The sequence below is a fragment of the Tauraco erythrolophus genome, chromosome 4, assembly GCF_009769465.1.
Source record: "Tauraco erythrolophus isolate bTauEry1 chromosome 4, bTauEry1.pri, whole genome shotgun sequence".
Classification (NCBI taxonomy): Eukaryota; Metazoa; Chordata; class Aves; order Musophagiformes; family Musophagidae; genus Tauraco; species Tauraco erythrolophus.
The window spans coordinates 17,547,988-17,573,087 of NC_141468.1; the positions used below are offsets into that span (position 1 = coordinate 17,547,988).

The window sequence follows — 25,100 nt, forward strand, 5'->3', positions numbered from 1 at the left end:
CAGTGCGTGAGGGACTATGAGCTCTTATGCAGAGACACCGTGATTGGCATTGATGATTTCTGAGAGTAGCTGGGAAACGCACGATTTGAAAGTATTATGTGCCAAGAAGAGCTGATTGAATTCAGTCAAGACAAAGAGATGGGTTTTGATCCTGAAGAACCTTGTCAGGACAGACTTTTCTTTCTGTCCCCAAGGAGCTGCAGTGGAGCGTTCAGCAGACAGAAGTGATCCCAGGATCAGGTGTTGCTGCTTTGTGTGCTGGGGCTGAGGGAGGCTGGCAGAGCAGGGCCCAGGCCAGCAGCTGTGCGCAGGGAGGAGCATTGTTCCAGAAAGGGATGCAGAGCCTCCTGTGTGTGATGTAAAATTGGGAGAACTGCTTTTAGTTTGTGTGAGCTACCTTGCTGCATGATTCTTTTTTTCTTTTTTTTTTTCAGTGAGTTTGCATTAATAGTTTTGGAGTTCTGGTTGGATTTGTAATCTAATAGGGGAACCTGAGCCCTAATGAAAAATTAAGCTTGCAGCTAGAACATGAAGCAGAGAGTACTTAGTCTCGCTGTTATGCCAGCAGAGATACTAGTTTAAGGCATTTACAAGTAGCAAGGAGGTAGCAAGTTCTTTCTAGATTCTATTCCCAGTGTGTAGGTCATGAGTTAACTATGTAGTTGACTTGTGAACCTGTTAGTTTACATCATGGTGCATGACCAGGGTGCTTATTTCATAGACGTGCTCTGTCCTGGAGCTAAAATCTGAAATGGTATTACCAGTATTATTTTTATTAGTGGTAATTCCAGACTGAAGGCTTCCTAGTACAGTGAGGTCTGCATGCTAGTAGCAATTAAATTAGGAGAATGACTGTATTTCTGCCATGATTTCCACACCCAATTTGTTCAGTGTAGCCATCAGGGACTTTCTACCTCCTTGGAGTGGAAGCTCAACTGTTAGAAAATCAAGCAACTGTTTCTATTTTGTAAGTTATCAAAAGTCAAGAATATGAAATTAGCCCTTACTTTCCTTATGAGGTAGCATAACACACGTTTTTCACTTTCTCGTACTTTAAAATCTCCAGTGATATGTTGGATATTATAGTCAGTAAGTTATTTGGATAGTTTTGATGGGGAACTAGTAGGAATCATATTGAAGCATCACATCTTTAATTTTAATCAAATGATAAGCATCAGTCAGTTTTTAAATGTTTTCTGTGACTTAAGCCATCCTCTAGTATGTTTCTCCATTTCTATGTGGAGGATGTGGGGAGATCAAATACCCTAGGCAATGTAGAAGAAGCCATAGCGACTGCAGCTTTTTTCCTAATGTAGATATGTTTACCCAAATCAAATGAATAAGAAGTTGAAATATTCCAGTTATCCATATATTTAGTAAAATACAGAAATGTTTAGAAACAGTTTCTAGTTTATCAAAGTTATTTTCCATGCAGTATCTACATTTTGACACAGGTCTTCATTTTAATCAAATTCCCAATTTTCTACCAGAACTGTTTTCTTAAAAAAACTTTTGATCATGCTGGTTTCTTGCTTTTCTTCAGGGTAGTACATCTGAGTCTGTGCTTCAGGTGTTTTCTTCTGTGAGAACTGAAGATGTATAAATGAAAAGAACTGGATTTGTCTATGAGAAGCTACTACCCTGCACTTTTATAGTCCCATGTATATATTATCTTGTAAGTCCTTCTGTGTTACTTCTCTGACTGTATAAAAAGCTGAGGATGTGAAATGGTGGCAGCTCAGCCCTTGTTGCAGATGTTGCTGCAGCAGAGAGCTCTCTTCCTGCAAGCCTTGGGATGTGAGTTTGTGTGTGGAAATGGATTTTCTTGTGAAGTTTCAAATTCCAGTGGATTTTTGCACAGATGATGTTGAAAAAGACCCTGACAGTCTTCATAGCAGTACCAACTGCAAATTTGTTTCACTAGTCAGCTGTGACCAGTCCCTTTCTTTTGATTTCTCTTGTTATTTAAGCTCCAATTATTTCAGCTTTCTACTGTTTTTTTCCATATAAATGCTGAAATTCTCTCATCAACAATTTTTTTTTTCCTATCCCCTTTCCACTATGTCTGAAAATCAGCTTGCAATTAGCAGAACAGAAGGTTATGACCTGTAGATAATCCAAGCATTGCACCTGGTTGAAACTTCATAGGGAGTGTTGTTCGAATCAGTACCAAGAGACTTGCCAGCATCTCCACTGCTGGGGGGGATTGGAGAATGGAGGAAGGGGGAGGAGGGGGAAGTTTGGGGATTGTCAGTTTATATTTGCCTTAAATGCTGACTTAGAACAAAAGAGCATCCGACATCTTACTGAGCCATCAATTCGGAGCATGACTCAGTGTGGGAAAAATGCTACCTACTGAATTTCTAGCATAGTTTCCTAAATTACCCTGACTTTAAACTAACTTTTTAGAGGTCTTTTTTTAAAGCATCATCTGAAGCCAACAAAGAGCAGCGAGGTGGTCAAGTCTTCACAGGGCAGCTGAGTACAGCGTCAGCGCGTAGGAACGGAGGGATGGAAAAATTAATCTTTAATTTTTGACGCTGTTGCTGCTAATGTGGATGTTTTTGCAGCCTTGGAAAGAGGATGAATAGACGTGAAGGAAAGAATTAAAATCAGAGATTGGCATTCAAATATATAAAAATGTGTAGCTGAACCAGAAGGACTGAAGAAGTTAGATGATATTGTTCCTTTCTGTTTGGAAACAGATAGTACTAAATAAAGCAAGTGGATTATTTTCCCTTACTGCAGTTAGGATTTACCAGCTCAGAGCTTTCAGTCACTGCTTGAACAGTCTACCTTCTGTTTTGAAACAGAGCAACTTCTGTTCATTAGAAACAGTCAACAACAAATATGAAGAAGTTTTCTGTAGTTTGCTTTGGAACTTGGTGAATCGAGTGTTATGGATACAATGTTTTGGGGTTTTTTTTACAAGGAGTGGCTGAAAAGTCATACAGTGGTTTTTGTTCCAAGAATGTTGCACTGAAAATTAACAGAGTGAAGGCACTATTCAAAGCAGATTATAGAAACTGTTTTTAGCTGTCTTGTCTCATGGTGGAGTGTCTGGTTATTATTTCCGTAGTGTTTGCTAAGCAGTTGTTTCAGTAATGATTAATGACAGCTTGTAATTTTAACTGACCCGATCCTCCTTTTCTTTTATTGTGTTATTTAACTGTAATTACTTGGGAAGTGGCTTGTAGCTTTAGCTATAAGTAGTATGTCGGTAACTTCGTGTTTGTTTTGAGTTAAATGAAGTTGGTGAAATGTAATTCTTGGACCTGTGTCTTTGAAGTGTGAAGCAAGCAACTGTCCTAGACTTGAGAATATGTAACTGGGAAGATAAATCCTCTGTATGGAGGTGAAAGACACGAAAACAGTTTTCAGAGCTACAGTAGTTTTGCCATGAATGTGTAGCGATTTCTGGACTATAGCTTTAAGGACTGGAAGAGTAAGTGTATGTGTGTGGGTAGGTGAGCGTGTGGGTTTTTGTGAAAAGGAAAGGGAAATCTGGGTAAAGGAGACAAGAATTAAGAGTTCTCTGTTCCTGCAGACACAGGAAATCTTGCATTACATCAGTTTTGTTATTTTTTTTTATATGAGAGAAGACAAATATTTTCTTGTGAATAAACACTATTTTGTTTGGTTATTACTGAATATGTTTGTGGCCCTCATTCTTGATTTCCCTAAAGGTGTTGGTAACTTGGAATGTGAGGAAGTTGCTGGATATATGTACTTTTTCTTAAAATATTTCTCTTAATTGCATGAAGTAATTTTCTTTTAAAGTTAGTCCTTTGACTTCACAGGTAAGACTTTTATTTTTTTGTGGAGATGTACATTTTTGTGGAGAAATAGTGTCATTGCTCTTTAAGTGGGAGTGTTTAGCTTTTGAACCAGAAAGCCACTGTCAATGACATGTCTTTAATTGAAAATAATGTGTGGGCAGCATTATTTCATTCATCAGTGTACTGTGATGCTGTGGGCAATGTTTTTGAAACCAAGTGTCTCACAAAACTGTGGTTTTAGTGAAGTTTGACTCTGGTAATTATACAGTAGTTGTAAGCATGCTTTGTAGAGCTGACACCATCCACATTTGTGTTGAGTGGTGTACTTTTTATGGGCTTGGTGTGTTTGGATGTGTTAGGCTGATCGGACCTTGGCTTACAAGAGGTACCTGAATTACCCCCAAATCCCTGAACTGTAGATGTGACTGAGTTTAGGTTTGCAGATTGTCAGACTATGGTTTCGTGGTGTGGTAATTTTTTTTAATTCCTTCTCTTTTTTTTCCCCCTTACATAAATATTATTCTGTAACTTGGTAATGACTACAGTGTTTTGGGGGGCTTGAATAGCCTGTATTTACCACATTAGTTTTGACAGTATTGTTTTATCTCAGCTGAATTCATACACTCTAAAATTTCTGGAAGCAAAGTGTCTCTAAAATGTTGACAGCACTTGTCATCATGACTCGTTGCTAGGCTGCTGGGCTGTGCACTATGCAACAAGCTTTCCTTAAACTGTCTTTTGAATATTTTTTTTTTAATATTACCTTACCTATAATGACATTTATTTAGCAGATTTAATCTCTGCTAAGCGCTCAGTCATAGAGCAGAAAGACGCTACAGAAAGTGTATTCCTTTTCCTGATACTGCCCTAATTACATCATTTACACCCGGCTCTGGCAAGCTTTACCTGTGGTGTGACTCAGCCACTCCTTACAGCTACACACTCCAGAGCAGGAATGATGAGAGCCGGTAACTTGTGTTAAAGCTAAATTTTAGAAGAAAAAAAGAGATCATTTCAAAAGAAACGTAGGGTACCATGCTCTCTTTTGTATATAGAATTGCTTTTTCATGAATCCTTATCCACAGAAGGATACACTGGATTGCCCAATTGGCCTCTTTGTATCCATGAGCATGGTAGTTGTAGACAGTGGTCTGAGGACACACCAGAAGACCTTGCTTTCCTTTTGAATTTGTGATATCTATGTTCTTTAAGCAGTGTGACTGCCAGGTGCTGTTACCATAAATTTTTCATAATGGTAATCTTTACTGATCTTCAGTGTTGTCAGTGCTAGTGATTGATGTGAAACAACACCAATGAAATGAAGATGGTGTTTCGTACTTCTATGCGTAAGTTCATCAATTATAAAAGCTAAACCCTACTTTTTGATAGAAGCCTTGAACTTACAAGAAGTAAGTGCACTCATGGGAGTGACAGGTTTAATGTGCACTTTAAGGCAGTCCTTCTGTCCTTGATTTGATTTTTTGGTTATTGGGCTTGGTACACAAATATATCCAGAGCACAGCCAGCAAATTGCAGGCTTCTAGCTGGTTGAACCCTCTGGGAAACTACAGGTTTGGTGACATGGAGCAGTCATCCAAACTCAGAGTCACAGATGGCTCTGCTTCCTTGTGTTAAATTTTTGGGTTATGTATTTCCTTTGTGCCTGAATTTCCTTTGTTGGCTCTGAAGGCATTTCTTTGATTTTTGACAGGCCTTTTAGAGATGTTGGGTTTCCCAGAGCACCTGGGGAAGGGACCTGCCCTTCATGCCTGAACCAGCTATTTGGGATGTCTCTGCTGTTCTACTGACTGTGGGATGATGTGTGGAAGTACAGCGTAAGCAGGCTGACAAGCTGAAAGCATACATAGGGTTTTCTAAAAGACTAGAAGCTACTTCTTAAAATAGAAATGGAAATGAACTAACACCTTCTGGAGTTCATTTCTGCTCCTTTTTTTAAAAGGTACAAAAGATTCCTAGGGATTATATTTTCAGGATTAATCCTTACAGGAGGAGGAGCCTGTGAGTGACTTAAATATTTCAGGGTATGGCCACATTTTTGGTACAACATAGTGTCCAGACCTTGAGCTAATGCTGACCATGTTACTAGTACAGCTGAACACTGTGTTCCACTGTGCTATAACCACAGAGCTACTTACCCATGCTTTTTAGTCTCCAACATTACTTGTCCATGCTCTCTGATAAGGGGAGGCAGCCTCTCCAGGCTAGTTAGCTATGTGGACATCAGGTGTCTGTAGTCTCTTTCAGCACTGGAGTATGACTGATGATTGCTGGGACCAAAGTCTCTATTCTGTGACTTTATTGCATGATACAGATGTGCCTGCATTCTTATATGGTATGAAATTAATTTTGGACTTTATTTTTTAGGAAGGCCTGACTCCTTGTTTTATTTCTTGGTAATAAACCATAAATACTTCAAGTCTTAATTAATAAATTAAACTTTGCTGCATTTGTTTAGATCTCATTTTCTCTAAGATATTGTGTTGTTATTTATCTTCTAGCTTTCTGAGTGGTGAGACATATAACACAATGTTCATAAAAAGAACAAGGCAAGTAGCACAGTAGAACAATTTAAAAAAAATCTGTTTGCCTTAGAAATGTCACTTCCAGTATTAGTTTAGTTCTAATCAAATTGCACTTGAATTTGGAGGTGATCCAGTCCTGTGCTTGGCAGCCACGTAGAAACTTAGGTAGTGCTGCTTTTCTGTTGCAGCTGACCTTGTCTTGAACTAGAAATAATCAAGGCCTGTACAAATCCTGCAACATGGTCCTCCCTTCTCTCTCTCAAAAGACTAATTGTTCTCAAAAGCTATGGATTTATTTGCTCACTAGAAAGTAAATTAGTCCAGGAGAAGTCATAAGAAGGAGGTTTAGATGAAAGCATTCGTTCATGGAGAAGAGAAGAGTCCAGGGAGACCTTATAGCAGCCATCCAGTACCTAAAGGGGGCCTACAAGAAAGCTGGAGAGGGGCTTTTTACAAGGGCATGGAGTGATAGGACAAGAAGCAATGGTATTAAACTGAAAGAAGGTAGATTTTGATCAGATCTAAGGAAGAAATTTTTCACTTGGAGGGTGGAGAGGCACTGAAATAGGCTACCCAGAGAAGTTGTGGCTGCCCCATCCCTGGAAGTGTTCAAGGCCAGGTTGGATGAGGCTTTGAGCAACCTGGTGTAGTGGAAGGTGTCCCTGCCCATGGCAGGGGGTTTGGAATTCAATGATCTTTAAGGTCCCTTCCAACCCAAACCATTCTATGTTATAAAGAAAGATGCTGGAGTTAATCTAGATCTACTGGAGGGTCTTTTTGCCCTTCTGTGGAAGGTGGGGATGGAGAAGGGAGTGTGCAGAGCAGTAGGAGGTCTATGTGATGTCAGACTTGGTCCTTTCCCCTCCCTTTGTTTTCTTTTCTTGGCAAAAGCAAAGGACTGTGCCTGTCAGTGTGAAGATGCCATCTGTGTTGTGCAGCCTGCTAGACTGTTACACAATTGCACAAGAATTAACTCTGAAATCATACTGTTAAACTGTTTTCTGGTGAACTGTAGCAGCTGCCCGGAGATGCAGCTATTGTACGGGACTTCAGGAACCAAACGAAAGCAGCAGCCTGTGAAACCGCCTCAGCCTGGCACTGGGAACGTCATCCCCAGCATGAACAGTTAATGGGTAGATGAGCTGATCAGATGCAAGCTGGGTAATTCGTTTATGAAATTAAATTTGTGTTTAAAAATTAAATTAAAAAAAAAGTACCTGAAGAGGCAGAGATTGAGCGTAGAGGAGGAGAACTGGACAAATCTACTTACAGCAGTGGTATATTTCTTCAACTTAATTTAATTCCAGTTTTCCGTTTGCTGACTTCTCATTATGTCCAAGCTGGAAGTGACAGACTGCAGCACTGAAACAAAATACTCTGCATGTGTATTTTTGAATAGGAGGGTTTTTTTTTGTTTGCAGTAAAATAAGTTAGCTATTGAAAATGTATTATCTCAGAGCCCAGTTGATAAATTAGTGGCTGATTTTGCTGGATGTTTTAAGCAAGGGGCTTAATGGTCATGTTCAATGGACACACATGCATTGAAGAGATGCTGATACCTTTTTATTGGCATATTAATAGGACTTTGGAGTAAAATCTGGACCACGTAGATCCTGCTCTAGCTTCTGCCACAGTCCTTAATACATTTCTTATGTCCAAGAGCTGTCTGGGAAGTTTTATTCTCTAGTGTTGCCTAACTTGCGTCCAGATACCTACGTGATGTGCTTGAAAGTTTCCTGGTATCTAAAGGCAAGCACTGGTACACCTGCAGAACATCTGCCTCGCTTGTGCTTGCACAGGGAGCTGGTGTAAGTTTAGGCTGAGTAACACCTGGACTCTGCCTAGTTCCTGTGGGCCCTGGGCACACACGACACCGCTGCCAGCACTGAGCTCAGTCTAGACCATGGCAACTTCAGAGAAACATTGATGGGAGCGATGCCCAAATCTTGTGTAAGAGCGATTGAGTTACGGTCACAGCAAGCTCATGCTCGTTGCCCTGGCTGGGTGGCTGGTGTGTGCCCATGCCTCTTGCAGGCAAAGCAGGTTCACAGGGTGGGAGCTGACCCCTGGTGGGGGGGAAAAACTTGGCAATGTGTTGAGTGTCCAATAGCCGCAGCTTGGCTGCTGAGCAGTGTCTCGTGTAATTGCGGTAACTTGCATGTCTGTAATTGCGTGTCCTTTTTATGTCTTAGTATGTATAATACGCGTGACTGGTACCATTAACATGAAATTGTGCCGTTAACTGATACCACTAAATACTAGTGTGCATCCGGAAACTCAGGTAGTCTTTCTGCAGAAGTGGCATTGTTACAAACGTATCTTGAATTTGTCTTACTCTTTGTTTGCTTTTGTTTATAAAGACAACTTTTATTCCATTATTCATTCAATTGTTAAAGTACTTTATGAAGGCTTGTTTTTTTTCCCTCCGTTGTAGGCACCCAAAACAAGCGGATTCCACCCTGAAGGCTGTCAAGGGCTACTGATAGTACAGTATATTTATGGCTTGCTCAGGGACGACTGCCTAGCTGGCACTTAAAAAGAAAAGCAGAGGACAAATGACATCGACTTTACCTGTAGTTTGCCATAACAGTGTAGGGAGTTATTTTGATGCTGAGCTTGTGAAAGAGTGCTGTATGGTATTATTTGTAGGCATTAGGTTTGAATTTAGTTTGTATTTTGTGGTATTCTGAAGTGGAGCTTTTAAAATCAACAAAAAAACCCCAAACAAACAAAAAACCCCAAAACAAATGACAAAACCAAAAAAACCTACTCAAAAGTCATTGTGATATTTATTCAAAAGGAATTGGGCTGGAAGGTGAGATATTGACTTGTACTTTTGCGTTTTTATAAACTATAGGGGTGCGTGTGTGTTTCTCTTGGATGAGGCTTTGAGCAACCTGATCTAGTGGAAGGTGTCCCGGCCCATGGCAGGGGGTTTGGAACTAGATGATCTTTAAGGTCCATTCCAACTCAAACTATTCTGTGATTCTTTACTTGTTGCGAGGGAGTATGTTTAATGGGAGTGGTGTGATGAGTGTAAAATCTAATGGAATAGAGAGGGAGTCATAGCCTCATCCAGCCTGGCCTTGAACACTTCCAGGGATGAGGCAGCCACAACCTCTCTGGGCAACCTGTTCTAGTGTTTCACCACCCTCTGAGTGAAGAGTTTCTTCCTTAGATCTAGTCTGAATCTGCCCTCTTTTGGCTTAAAACCATTACCTCTTGTAGTATTGCAACAGACTGTACTAAAAAGCTTGTCCCCATCTTTCCTGTAGGCCCCCTTTAAGTACTGGAAGGCTGCTATAAGTTCATCCTGAAGCCTTCTCTTTTCCAGGCTGAACAGCCCCAACTCTCTCAGCCTGTCTTCATAGCAGAGGTGTTCCAGCCCTCGGATCATCTTTGTGGCCCTCCTCTGGACTCGCTCCAGCAACTCCATTTCCTTGTGTTGGAGACTCCAGAGCTGAACACAGTATTCCAGGTGGGGTCTCACGAGAGCAGAGTAGAGGGGCAGAATCACCTCCCTCGACATGCTGGCCACGCTTCTTTGGACACAGCCCAGGATATGGTTGGCTTTCTGGGCTGCAAGCACTCATTGCTGATTCAGGTCCAGCTTTTCATCCACCAGTACCTCCAACTCCTTCTCAGCAGGACCGCTCCCAATCCCTTCATCCCGCAGCCTGTGTTGATACTGGGGATTGCCCCGACCCATGTGCAGGACCGTGCGTTTGGCCTTGTTGAACTTCACGAGATTTGCACAGGCCCACCTTTAAAGCCTGTCAGGATATCTCTGGATGGCATCTCATGCCTTGGACATGTCAATTGCACCACATAGCTTGGTGTTTTCTGCAAACTTGCTGAGGGTGCACTCGTTCCCCCTGTCCATTGTCATCGATGAAGATATTAAACAGTACAGGTCACAGTACGGACCCTTGAGGGACACCACGTGTCACCAAATTGTGATGCTGAAGTAAGGGAAGGAAGTGTGATTTTTTTTTTTCTGCTTTTGGAGAGCTTTTATTTGTTTTTCCAGTTTATATTGCCTGCTACACTTAAATTAAATGCTTTATTGGGTGCTCTTTGATTTAATAGTTTATATACCCACATTTGAAACTTAATTTTTTGAAGTTTAATAGGCTTTGTGTAGTAAGAGAGGAGTATGGGAGAGTCTTGGGTTTACAGGTTAACTTATTTCCTACTCAGTGCAGCATGTGGTTTGAGTGATGTTTGAATTTATGCTTTTCTGAGAAAGCTGAAAACAGTCATAGAATGGTTTGGTTTGGAAGGGACCGTAAAATCATCTAGTTCCAAACTCCCTGCCATGGGCAGGGATGGGATACCTTCCACTAGATCAGATTTCTCAAAGCCTCATCCTGCCTGGCGTGGAACACTTCCAGGGATGGTTCAGCCACAACTTCTCTGGGCAACCTGGTCCACTGCCTCACCTCCCTCAGAGGGAAGAATTTCCTCCTTATAACTAATCTAAACCTCCCCTCTTTCAGTTTAAAGCCATTGCCCCTTGTTCTGTCAATACTTGCCCTTGTAAAAAGTCTCCCTCTAGCTTTCTTGTAGGTCCCCTTTAGGTACTGGAAGGCTGCTATAAAGTCTCCCTGGAGCCTGCTCTTCAACCCTCAGTCCTTTCCTCGCAGCAGAATTTTTAATGAAAAAGAACTTTACATGGGACTTCATCGTCATCTTTTCTTCTTTCCGACATGCGACTTCTGGCTAGTTGTTGCTATCTGAAAGATTAATCTGTGTTCTGGCTTTGTTGTTCCCCACCCCCCACTTCTTTCTGTAAAATCCGATGCCCTTTATAGGTCACTCTTAGAAGTTCTTGTTTGCTTATTGTTATTCCGTACAGGTGCTGAGAAGGTGTATGGTAAACACTGTGATAATGTACTTTTGTTAGAGTAATATTTGCAATACTTCACATGGAGATGCAAAATAAAAAATTTATTGGTTTCATTTTGTTTAGACTATTAAATGAGGTTAAGGGATGGTTTGATCAAAGATGTGTGGAGATTCCTGGGGAAAAATTAGATAAAAGGGAGGTTCTTAAATGAACATGCACAGCAATAAAACTGTTCACTAGCTGAAAGGGTGTGTGTGTGTATGTATATGTATCTACCTCTACTTATATCCTTATGTCTCTCTATAATATATATTTAAATCACTGATTTAAATATATATATTTTATATATGTAACGGACAATTTTCCATCCCTAGAAATAAACTAAGGATGTTTTTCAAAGGGATATTATGATATTATCTAGTTTAAACAGGAATAAATTCTGGGAAGTCTGGTGTCTTGCATAACAGGGTATTGACCTGATGACTGCTGCAGTCCCTGAACTGCATTATCGGAGTCTGTTCTAGGTGACAGTATTTTTAGTAGAGACACTGTGCACCTGTTCTAGTGAGAGATTAGTTCCAGTACAATACAGTGCATTACTGTGCCACCACTGGCTATTTTAGCCCTTCCTAATTAGACAGCTTGTCCCAGTATGCTGAGTAGGGGATTAAGTTTCATGTGTGTGGCCTGGAGGCTCTGCAAGGTACATGTAAAGAGGAGTTGAGTGTGTTCATCGTTTGGAGAGAACAAGAGGGAAGGATGCAAGGCAAAACGTTGTTTGGGGTGTTGCCATGCCTAAGGAGATGTGATTGGAAACAGGTAGAAAATACCTGACAGTATACAATTAAGAGAGTTGCCTGAAAAACAGATGAGATAGGGTCATGTAGAAGACAAAATGGGTGAAGTCAAATTGGTTCTGGAGAAAAATCCCAGTGGCAGACTGCCAGGCTGGGAACTGGGCAAGAAGAGATAACCAAAATGAACTCTCTCACATTTTAAAGCATGGGTGCTGACTGCTTTACTGGCAAATGTGGCCGCATTAAGACATGAGAGTGGAAGAGGTTTGGCTGTAAGCAGAAGAAAACAGTCATTCCCATTTGATGTGTGGAGTGGAGGAGGAAGTGTTCCAATAGCCAGTGCTGGAGCAGAAGCTGACTTGCATGAGGACTACAGCTTGCCGGACCTTATGTTCAGTGTGAACGGTAATGCTTTGAGAGCCATGGAGTTCAAACAATCCACTCACACTCTTCATAAGTGGCCAGAAATCAGGTTGAAGGTGAGGCACTGGTTGCTTACTTATTAAGGTCATCCCATTAGCTTGGTGCTAAACTTACCAAGAGAGCAGTATGGATTTCAGAGCATGAAATATCCCTTGAGCAGACCTGAGACTGGGTGATGAACATCTCTTGTCTGCACATCATTTTTGAGGAAGATGTCTTTCAAACGTGACACATCTGGAATCTCGCTCTGGGTGGTACCTGCCTACTCCGTGGCAGAATGGAACATTGTATAAGAGCAATTACGAAACAAGGAGAGAGCCTGTCCTTTGGGGTGAAGCTTTCCTGATGCAGCGAGTCTTGCTTTGTTTTTTTTTGTTGTGCTGCGTATGTGCTGATGCAACGCTGCTTTCTGATTTAGTGGTGAGTCAGGGAAGAAGGACACAGTCATCGATCGCTGCTGGGTCTCTGGATGTTGTGTCACAATCTAGGGGAAGTGATTGAGCTGGTAACAAGCTGCAAGTAGTGACACAGATTTCCACCAGCTCTGCTGGTCTGTGGAATGGTATCTTGCTATGTCTTGATTATGGTCATACATCATGAACTTGCAGCTTGTTGTTGTCCTGGGTTTTATAGCAGCTGAGTGCTCGGCGCTGCTGCCTGGCTGCAAGGCAGTGAGCTAGCTGGGAGGATTCTCATGGGAGGTCTCCACAGGCCAACATCAAAACTGCTTGCCTGACAGCCACTGTAATAATTGTCATGCAAATGATTGATATTTTAGGTATGCTGTTCCTCTTTGTGGTCACTCTGAGCCTTTACTTAGTAGTAGAAAGAAGAAAATTTTTTGACTTCTATCATAATCACATCAATTTCTCAGCATAGAAAATTCGTTTGGAACTACTTTTTTTTTCTTTCAGAAAGACAGAATGGAAATATATGAAGAAAAACTCGTTTATTTTTTTAGTTGTTGATCTGCATTCTCCAAGTCAGTACTAAAAGCCTTTCAGAACTGAGGGAGAGCTGTGTTTTTGGGATACACAAAAGGTTACTTCGTTTTGAAAACGTGTTTTCCATCTTGATTTTTTAGAAAAGATCTTTCTAGGCTTTCTTGTACTAGAAAACAATGCAGAAAGGAGCTTTAGAAGCCCTCAGAGTTCATGCTTGTAAGAACAATTGATTGCCTTTGTGCTGTCTGCACGGGATTAGTGAAAGAATAAGAGTGCTTAGTCTTAAAAAGAAGCTTGCCCTCTGTCTGGCTTCACAACAAGCCTTTGATACAGTTTCTCATAGTGTTCTGGTTGAGAAACTGGTAACTGCTGGCCTGGATAGGCACACCCTCCTTTGGGTTAAAAACTGGCTGGATGGCCGGGCCCAAAGAGTGGTGGTAAATGGGGCTAAATCCGGCTGGAGGCCGGTCACCAGTGGGCTTCCCCAGGGCTCAGTGCTGGGTCCAGTTCTGTTTAACATCTTTATCAATGACCTGGATGAGGCGATTGAATGTACCCTCAGTAAATTTGCGGACGACACCAAGCTGGGAGGCTGTGTCGATCTGCTCGAGGGTAGGGAGGCCCTTCAGAGGGATTTGAACAGGCTGGATTGTTGGGCTGAGGCCAATGGCATGAGCTTTAATAAGGCCAAGTGCAGAGTCCTTCACTTGGGGTATAAAAACCCCAAGCATCGCTACAGGCTCGGGGAAGAGTGGCTGGAGAGCTGCTGGCGGAGAAGGACCTGGGGGTGTTGGTTGACTACCGGCTTGATATGAGCCAGCAGTGTGCCCAGGTGGCCAAAAAGGCCAATGGGATACTGGCGTGTATCAAGAATAGTGTGACCAGCAGGAACAGGGAAGTGATCCTGCCCCTGTACTCGGCACTGGTGAGGCCGCACCTGGAATATTGTGTCCAGTTTTGGGCCCCTCGCTTTAAGAGAGATATTGAGCTCCTGGAGCGAGTCCAAAGAAGGGCGACTAAACTGGTCAAGGGGCTGGAAAACAAAACTTATGAGGAACGGCTGAGGGAGTTGGGGCTGTTTAGCCTGGAGAAGAGGAGGTTGAGGGGAGACCTGATTACGGCCTACAAATACTTGAGAAAAGATGGTGGGGAGAAAAGCTTAGTCAGGGGAGATTCAGGTTGGATGTTAGGAAGTATTTCTTCTCGGAAAGGGTTGTCAGCCACTGGAATAGGCTGGCCAGGGAGGTGGTTGAGTCCCCATCCCTGGATGTGTTTAAGAATAGGGTGGATGATCTACTTGGGGATATGGTTTAATGGGGATTAGGGATGGTTGGACTCGATGATCTCTAAGGTCTTTTCCAACCTAGAAATCTATGAATCTATGAAACATTAAAATAAGGCAGTAGAATAACCTACCATGTCGACATTTTCTAAATATTGTTATAGGCAGCATGCTACAATATTTTATTTGCTCAGCTCTTCCTGTTGTGTAGAGTGCTTTCAGGAGATGCATATGATTGATTTATTTTTGTAGACTTTCTCTCTCTACCTAGAAATAACAGTTATTTTGTTATAAAATGTTCACTAGTCTAGAACAAACTAAATTTATTACCAGTTTAGGTATGTGTTGGTCAGGATTTGTGTTTAGTGGACACAGGTGCTAGTTGATCATTGATCAAGTTGTTAGTGAAGGAGCTATGCAACTCCTGAATTATTTTTAACATTTTTATTTCATTTAAGAGAAAAAACCTTATGATAATCATTATGTTATTAGAGAGAAAATCTGACCCATATTACACACTCCATATCATTAAATGCAAATACTGTTTGTAGAATATTTGTGCCTATTTTACACATCATATAATAATTCCTTTTAATGATATTTTTCAAAGGTTTCGTTAATTTCCACTCCACACTAGAGGGTATGCTAATAAGGGAGGTACCTCCTGATCACTAGTGAACGTTCCATAAGGGAATTTGCATGCAGAAAACATGAGAAATAAATTATAGTTATTCTCTAGTGTCACACAGTGGAATATAATGAAACCTTTAGAATAAAAATTCTGAAAGCTATTCCTGATGGCAATGCACATCCCTGGGTGAAAAACTTATGCATCATGCTCTGTGTGACCGTTATATTTTTAATTTTTTTTTTACAGGGTATTTCTAACTTGAACTATAGTATACTGATATAATTTGAATTAGTCTGCAGCAGTCCCCTCAGAGTTGTTGGAGACTAGCTCTCTCTGCATCAGCAAGCATTGGCACAGTCGCAGTAGATCAGCAGGTAGCTTTGGATCCTTATGTTTCCATTAGATTTTTGGAACAAGTTTCATGTGTCTGGAGTGGAGCATTTTGGCTTAGTTTGCTCTGAAAAGGATATCATTTGTGCACACTGAAACTGCTCTGTGATCCAAACCAGCACGTAGTAAGTGAAGATGTCGGGGAAACTTGCTTCAAGACGGCACAGCTACTCCAAGCCACACACTAACGTAGACATGGCCCTTAAAGAACGGAATATGGAATCAATGTGTGCCTTTGAAGTATCCTCGGTGTATACAGACATTCAGCTTTGATATTGTGTAACTAAAAGTAGCCACACCGAGATAAATATAGGTACTTGAAGTTTGGTATATATGGAGAAGCTATATAAAATATTTCATGATTTTTGTCTGTATGTGACTGTACTGATGGTGTTTTATCACCCTTATATATAGCCTTGTTTGTTCCTGACTTTTAAGCTGCACACTTTTTTTTTTTAAATTTGGTGCTGCTTTAAGAACTTGGAATCACTTTAAAAAAAAAAGAAGGTAATTTTGTAAAGAAATAATTGGTTAATTGCAGCTAGAATAATATGTTGGCCAGAGTTTTTTCTTCCTGATAGTTAATCATTAAACCAATTGAATCACAAACTTCCACAATCTTTTTTAGTCATGGAGCTAGTATATTAATTCAATTTTGACCAGAGTGCAAGAATGTTAAAAATGCAGAGTAATTAATAAAATGATAGTCATCTCAGACTTTTTATATTCTGTGTTCTATGAAGTAGTTTGTCAGAAATGGAACAAACTGAAATAAAAGCTGGAACTTGTTTCAGTGGGGAAATAATGAGGAATGAGACACTCTGACCTTTAGAACTTGTTAGAAATTGTTCCTTTTTTTTTTTTTTTTCCTTCCCTCTGAAGGTATGCTGCTTCACTGAAACCAAACATTTTACAGAAGTGTTCTGGCTGTGACAAAGCTCCTTTCCTGTCAAAGGAAAAGGAGAAATGTGAGCCTTCTCCTTGCTTTTTTAGCAAGGAGGCTTTTATTTAAGATGATATGTAGGCTTTGGGGTTCCGTGCTCCTAAATCACTACTTAAACTATCCTGCATTGATTTCATATTTCTGTTGCTATTAAAAAAAAATAAATGAATCTGTTGCTACAATTAAAGCATAAAGAAACCTAATAAGACTGGAAAGCTTGTTTTCAAAGTCTGAAACAGATCGTGCAAGTTACTCTTTAGTAATGTATGGTATATGTACAGAAACATTCAGAGTTCTAGGCAGGTCATCAACTTGAAGTTGGTAGGTGAACCTTCAGAGAAGATAACACCATTTGCATGAACAGTTGCATGAGTGGGGCTCTGATACAGTCAGTACTGTGGCTCAGACAGCTGGAAGCTTCCTGGCTTCGTGAGAAATTCTCATTTTTCGATCAGTAAGGAATTCTTTTCAGATCTTATTTACATTGTTTGTATACTCCTCGTTCTGATGATGAGAATTTCTAATAGTTCTTTTTGTCTCTTCCAAAACAGAATTAGACCACAGCTAGCCAAAGAGAAGATTGAAGGATGCCATATTTGTACATCTGTCACACCTGGTGAACCTCAAGTGTTCTTGGGAAAAGATAAGGCCTTCACTTTTGATTACGTCTTTAACATTGACTCACAGCAAGAAGAGATCTATATACAATGCATAGAAAAACTGATTGAAGGTTGCTTTGAAGGCTATAATGCCACTGTCTTTGCTTATGGCCAAGTAAGTGTTAAAATTTTATTTTAAAGCATTTATTTTGTTACAAGAAACAACAGTTTCTTGTAACTGATTTTTCCCTTACATTTTGGAGTGCATGAACCTGTTTTTTAGTGTCTTCTATTTATTTAAAGCAAGATATCCTGGAAGAGACTATTTAGGAGACATAGATTCTGTACAGAATTGCAGTTGAAACACAGAAGACATATATAGGCAGTAGGTCTGAAATAATAGTAATGCTGAAAATGGCATGAGTCCATATAATTCCTGAATTCACCCCAATGCAGCAATACAAATTAGTTACTTAATCAGTTCATAGAATCATAGAATCATAGAATGGTTAGGGCTGGAAGGGACCTTCAAAGGTCATCTAGTCCAACCCCCCCGCAAGGAACAGGGATATCTCCAACTAGATCAGGTTGCTCAGGGCCTTGTCCAACCTGGCCTTGAACGTCTCCAGGGATGGAGCATCCACCATCTCTCTGGGCAACCTGTTCCAGTGTTCTACCACTCTCATAGTAAAAAATTTTTTCCTAATATCCAACCTGAACCTACCTCCCTCTATTTTAAAACCATTACCCCTTGTCCTATCATAACTGGCCCTCCTGAACAGCCTCTCCCCATCTTTCCTGTAGGCCCCCTTGAGGCACTGGAAGACCGCTATAAGGTCACCCCGGAGCCTCCTCTTCTCCAGGCTGAACAGTCCCAACTCTTTCAGCCTGTCCTCATAGGAAAGGTGCTCCAGCCCTCTTATCATCTTCGTGGCCCTCCTCTGGACCCTCTCCAACTGGTCCATGTCCTTCTTATGTTGGGGACTCCAGAACTGGACGCAGTACTCCAAGTGAGGTCTCACGAGGGCAGAGTAGAGGGGGAGAATCACCTCCCTTGACCTGCTGACCACGCTCCTCTTGATGCAGCCCAGGACGCGGTTGGCCTTCTGGGCCGCAAGAGCACATTGCCCGCTCATATTGAACCTCTCGTCCACCAGCACTCCCAAGTCCTTCTCCTCAGGGCTGCTCTCGATCCAATCACCACCCAGTCTGTATTTATGCCTGGGATTGCCACGACCCAGATGTAGGACCTTGCATTTGGCCTGGTTAAACTTCATGAGGTTGGTACGGGCCCACCTCTCCAGCCTGTCAAGGTCCCTCTGGATGGCATCCCTCCCTTCCAGCGTGTCGACGGCACCACACAGCTTGGTGTCATCGGCGAACTTGCTGAGGGTGCACTCCATGCCACTGTCCACGTCACCGACAAAGATGTTGAAGAGGGCCGGGCCCAACACGGACCCCTGAGGGACGCCACTTGTGACCGGTCTCTTTGGACATTGAGCCGTTGACCACTACTCTCTGAGTGCGGCCATTGAGCCAATTCCTTATCCACCGAGTGGTCCATCCATCAAACCCATGACTCTCTAATTTAGAGAGAAGAATGTCATGCGGGACAGTGTCAAAAGCTTTGCACAAGTCCAGGTAGATGACATCCATTGGTCGACCCTTGTCCACCGATGCTGTCACCCCATCGTAAAAGGCCATGTATAGTTGATATATAGAGATAGGTTATACTGATATTCTTTTCTGAGCAGTTTTCATCAGTCTGCATTTTCAGACACTTTTGGGAAGAGGACCTTTTTCAAAATAGATCCTAGGGAACCAGGCCACATTATTTGTTTGTGTGCAAAATGTAGAGATTCCAAAGTTGGAGAACTTTTCATAGAGAACACACCCTCTCAGTACACTGGGCAGGCGTTTAACTTCTCAAAGCTGAAATATCATTTAGCACAGAGTACTAAATGTGCTATGGATGCATTCTTGTCTTCTGAATATTTCTTTAGGATTTGATTCTATAAAATTTAGTCTTGAATGCTGAATTTCACCACTGTTTCATGTCATATCTCAAGTTAGCTAGATGAAGTGTAGTTATAGTGAAACAAAGCAGTTTGCAGATCCAGTTTAGTAGATTATGCTCAGCTGTGTGATACTATCTTTGTCTTTGACTTGACCTACTAATTAAGTGAAAACACTACACTACCTTGTATTCCATAGGACTTCACATTTAATTAAGCTATTTTCCAAGTGAAGGTACAACTTGTGTTCTTCAGTACTGTCTATAAGGTGAGAACAATGTTAATATTCTACCTGAGATATTCAGACATCGTAATTAAGGAAGTCATTTGATCTACTTCAGTAAAGAATTGCAAATGCTGCTGCTACCTCCAAAATATATTCTTTAATTAGCAGTTTTTGTTGAAAACATTAACTGTTCTTTTGACCTCAGAGATGACAGCTCAAGGCTGATGTAAGCAGCTTAGAGGAAGCTTGTGGGGTAAAGGTCCTGAAAGATTGAACTGGTTCATGCCTTCTTGTATGTGACCTGTGAATAAGCAGTAGAGTTTGTCCAGCCTCTACTGTTTATCCGTTTTTCAAAATGGCCTGTTGTTGTGCATGTTAATATTGTGAAGATGATGGACTGACTTACTAGTCACTCTGTAGCACTAGTGTTCGCAAACTATATTTCTCTATGATGATTTGGTGCTATTGACGTGTTCTAGTGACTACTCCTTTTTCAATTTAGACAGGTGCTGGCAAAACATACACCATGGGCACTGGATTTGATGTGAACATAACAGAAGAGGAACAAGGCATTATATCACGTGCTGTTAAGCATCTTTTCAGATGTATTGAAGAAAAAAAACAAGCTGCTATTAAACAAGGACTTCCACCTCCAGATTTTAAAGTGAATGCACAGTTCTTAGAGGTAAATATGGTCTGTGTTTGTGTGTATATCTTCATGTATTTTTTTTTTTTGGGAAACCAATTAAACTTTTTTTCTGGTTGCTACTTTTACATTCTTTTCCCACAAGATGTTTGAATTAATCTTCAAGATTTCAAAAGGGAATTTTATGCAGTTTTCTTCAGCTCTTCAGTTTATGAAAAAGGGCCTTTTAATCTTATTCCAATTATTTTAATAGCTACCTTTACAGCTTTGTTTTGAAGTGTAGAAATAGTTATATTAGTAGTTATTTATCCTTTTCTGCAGCACACATTTGTTTGTGGAGCCTGTTCCTCTTGCCTATTTGTAATTCTCTACCAAACCTTAAAGCAAGAAACTATAAAAAAAAAAAATTGATTGTATTTTGTGCCTTTGAATAGTGACTGTGCTTCTGCTTTTGTCAGTTTGCCTTGAATTTCTTCAGCTTTCAAAATCCGTTCAGGAGACTTGTTCTATTCCTTTCACCAAAGTAACAACCTAGCATGAAAATACTTCTTTCTGTGATGCCCAACGCTTTAGGGTTGGGCTTCTGTGTAACTGTTCCCTCTTTCATTAGACCCAGAGAAAACCTGGGTCAGTGCTGTGGAAGAACTGTTCCATTTGTGTTTTCTTGTAGACCCAGCTACTGGTAAGAGTCCATAACGTCTGTGATCTCTCTGACTTGCAGCAGCTGTTGGTTTGTCTTGCAGCTTTTATGCTGTCTCCTGCCCCTGGAACTATTTTTTTGATTGATTTGGGCATTACATATTTACATTCACTACCAAGCTACAAAATCTGATACTTTAAGTACACGGAGGGGAAGAATCACTCTAAGGAAGAGCAGGTGTAAATATGTGTTACTTAGTTCAGTATTTGCAACTTTGCTTTATCTACTTCAAGGGGGAAAAAAACCCCACTTTATTACTCAAGAGAAAAGCTGTTGGTTTTATTACTGCTGAAGTAAACTAGGTCCTTTAGTCATATGTTCCTATGACTGTTTTAAAGATTAAGCTGACATTAGTTTTGCACTAGTGTAGGTTTGTCACTGCTAACCTTAAGCAGAGCTTTTTGTCGCCTGATGTTTGCCTAGAGAGAGTCTAGGCATGAGCGTGGGCTGTGGGAATGCTGTACTCTCCTGTTCTCTCTGCTCGAGCATTGAGGAGCTGCAGCTTCACTTCTGTTAAGGCAGCTGTCACAGTAGTAGTGTAAGGACTAGTAACCAGTGTAGTTTCTGAATTCTTTGTGTTTTTTGAAATAACATTACGAATATGACTGTGAGTCCCAAAATATAGAACAGTAATTGAATATTATAGTGATAATGATGTGCGGAATTGCAGCCATTACAACATATTTCAGATGAAATGTACATACTAAAACCTGTCTTCTTTATCTAATTTAGAGAAAGATTAAAACTATAAAACAGTTTTTCCCTTAATAAAATGTCACTTTTTTCCCCATAAATATCTTTATTGTACTGAGGCTACAGTACAATATCCTCTTCCTCCCATCCTAACTACCATTAGAGCTGGATTACAGAAACAATTATTTAGTCATTGAACAAGTTGAAGGAACGTTTTATTTTGGAACAACTTTGAAGTCTGACAGCTGGATAACAATTGGGAACAATGAGTTCTGTTTGCTACTTTCTTTCTTTTCTTTAGTTTGCTGCAGTCTACCTCTCAACTCCTTGCTTTCCTGCTGACTTTTGAAAAAGATACGCATATGCAATCCCGTGCAATTGTAGGTACATTATCAGGTTCCTCTCTAAATCGTGGCATCAGTTTGCACTTAGCAAGGTAAAACATTAGCAAGAAGGCGCTTACTTAGAATATTTATGCCTAATAATTAAATATAATTCCTTTTTAATATGCAAAGAATTAAAAGCATCACATTCACAAATGCTGAGCCTTTTCTTCTCAGGGATGCATCATTTTCCCTTGTGAGAGGAGAAAGCCTCTTGCTTTCAGTGCATGAGAGAGTACATCGAGTGAATAGAGATCTATTGCAGTGGTTCTTTGGCTTTTGCCTAGGGACTTTGATCAGGGATCTAATCAGTGTGACCTAAGCTCTGCTGAAGTGAATTGATATAACAAATTAAAGACACTGGAGCTGTTCTAGTGTACATCAGTGGAGACCTGAGTCATGAGACTCCAGTGGGATGCTGCTTTTTCTGTTTGTTTTTTGTGTTTTGTTTGGGTGTGGTGTTTTGTTTTGTGTTTTTTTTTGTGTGTGTTTACCCGGATGTCTTCAATTGGATCTAAATACCTTTCCTAAAACTCAGAAGATTCTTATGAAATTATAATCCATCTCCTCTAACACCAATAACTGCATAGTAGTTTCCGATATCTTTCCTGGTTCTGATATCATTTACTGATCTAAAAGTCTGATGTGTTTAATGATACTGAGTTGAAGGATCATTAAATGTACATGTACTTACCTTCAGGAGACCCAGTGAAACAGGCAGTAAACATTAAACTTCCTGAAACGTGTAGTAAATAGTTGCTGTGGCTCATATGATTGTGCCTGAAAGTTGTAACTAAATCTGGAGCACCAAAGTATAGGTGTTGTATGGGGGGAAAAAACAAAACACCTGCTCAGGAAACCATGCCATAGTATTTTTGGCCTGCTAGTTGGTGTCTTTAATAAGCAGCTTGCACAAAACCTATTATACGTTAAATTCCTTCCAGGGCAGGAACAGTTTATCTAAATGAAAGAGACATATAGAATTATTAAGGTGTGAGAGAGGAGATGAGAAAAGGTGTGATGGCAGGGAGAGCAAGTGGAGTGAGTTTGAAGTGTTTGGAGGAGGGTGCAGCCAAGTGAATCAACAAAACAAAACAAAAGCCCAAGGTCAGACCTGAAGACAGCAGGTGCCTGCCACAGAAACCACTGCCACCCTTGTTTCTGCTGGCATCCAGTGCGTCTCCTTGCCTGGTTCCACCAAAGAATTTTCTCCCATATCTGATGATGTGGAGGAAGCTACTGCTTCTTCTGGTGACATAATAGTAAGGTGGGCGGGTGACTTAATTTGCAGCTGCTCTGTCTAACGTTCCATTGTCCTTTTAAGTCTGGATTCTTCACAGCATCCTCTTTCGAGAGCCTTGACATTTGGATTTTTAGAACCTTTCGTATGTGCCATGCACAGATTTGTTAGTCTTTGGAGGAATTCCTAAAGTAATGTATGTGTGTGTTTGTTTTTGTTTTTTTTTTTTCTCCTCAGCTTTACAATGAAGAAATTCTTGATCTGTTTGATACCACACGTGATATTGATGCAAAGAATAAAAAATCAAATATTAAAATACATGAAGATTCAGCAGGAGGAATTTATACAGTGGGTGTTACAACCCGAACTGTGAATGGAGAATCAGAGGTGATCATTGGAAATACATTCCTATGTAGCGTACCAAGTGCTTTCTAAAAATGTTGTCTGTCTGTTTTGATAAGCAGTGAAAAATAGAGGTTATGCTTGCTAACATCTGCATCTCAGACAATTTTGGTGAAAAGTTTAGCTGAAATTTCTGTTTTCTTTAGTTTCTGTAGACTGAAATGTGATAAATGTCTGGTGTTATATGCGTACCACTTTCACTTCATGCTAGAAATGGACTTTTCTCTCCCAGCAGAACTGTACTATTAGCAAAATTTTAGCATGTGTGTAAATCTAATCTCCCAAATCTTATGTATGTTATTTTTTCTGTGACAGGAAAGGTTTGCGTGATGACAGAGGTGATGTAAATTGCCATTCATAAGTATCTGTGCATTGCAAATCTGAATACAAACATTAATGTACTGTACTTTTTTGAACAAAGTAAAAAAAATTGTCCGCTTTTGCTGCGGGTTAATGAAAGGAAGATTGCTGTGTTACTACCAGGGGACAATAAAAAGAGCACTTAAACAGATACAAGTATTCTCTTTCAGAAATGACAAAAAACCCTCAACCTTTTAGTTTGCTTATTTAAGAATCTTTTTGCTTTTGGCATATAGGAACTGACATCATAGCAAAGAGAAAAAGCTTATTTATATCCAAAACAGTAAGTGTTGTAGGAACACTTTTTGTTTAAACTGCAAGCAATGCAGCGTACTTGTTTTCTGTTTTCTAGATGATGCAGTGCTTGAAGCTGGGGGCTTTGTCTCGAACCACTGCCAGCACTCAGATGAACGTTCAGAGCTCACGGTCACATGCGATCTTTACCATACACCTATGTCAAACCAGAGTCTGTCCTGCGTTTAACACTGTACGTATCTTTACTATTGTTAAACTTCATTTTAGGAACCATTTTTCAAAATGTGAATTATTGTTTGGCAATCACTGCTATTTGAATTGCACTTAGTAAAGGTGCTACAGTCATCATTGTGCTCGATGAATTTGCTAAGCGTTATAATAATTTGATGTAATCTGTGCATATGTAACCATCCTCTCTCTAGCCAGAGGCAACAATAAACTGCAGCCTCTCACATGAACCTGCCCATTCTCCTCTAGTGTTTTACTTCAGTGTTTTATTGCAACATACACAAGTAAGAAAGTTAAAATGTAATTTGTCTTTAATTGGGAAAGTGTTTTTAAGTGTCTTAGTGGTTAGCGGGTTTAAGCTTGCAGTCAGCTAACTGAAAATGCTTGGATATTCCAGATTAAGTGCTGATGCCCAACAGGGAGCAGGTAGGAAAGCATTAGATTCTGAAGCTTAGCATATTTATTTTAAGTAGGTATATATTTGAGGTTTAGATGTGTTGTTAAGTCTATGCACTTAACCTCAGATTTGATCTGTGAGTGTACACAGAGCTGTTCTACAGAAGATTTTTTTCATATGAATGTTCACTTGTTAGTTGCTATTGGTGTATCTTGTAAAGAGGAGAGCTCTGAATAAATCCATACTACTGAAAACTACAGTAGCATCAGGGCAACTTAATTTGATTATTCTAAAGGTATCAAATTTTTAAATATTTCAGTGAACGCTGAAGTGTACCTGGCTAGCATTTTACATATAGATACCACATTTTTAAGC

General features: G+C 40.4%; 1 protein-coding gene across 1 annotated transcript in view; it reads left to right on the forward strand.

Moving 5' to 3' along the window:
• KIF21A (kinesin family member 21A) overlaps positions 1-25,100 on the forward strand; it is a 94,460-nt gene that overhangs the window by 19,814 nt on the left and 49,546 nt on the right. Inside the window, exons 2-5 of the mRNA XM_086609871.1 lie at positions 17,133-17,355; positions 19,924-20,106; positions 23,321-23,470; positions 24,198-24,332. Of these exons, the coding sequence (XP_086465997.1) occupies positions 17,133-17,355; positions 19,924-20,106; positions 23,321-23,470; positions 24,198-24,332 (691 nt within the window). The remainder of the gene's footprint in view (positions 1-17,132; positions 17,356-19,923; positions 20,107-23,320; positions 23,471-24,197; positions 24,333-25,100) is intronic.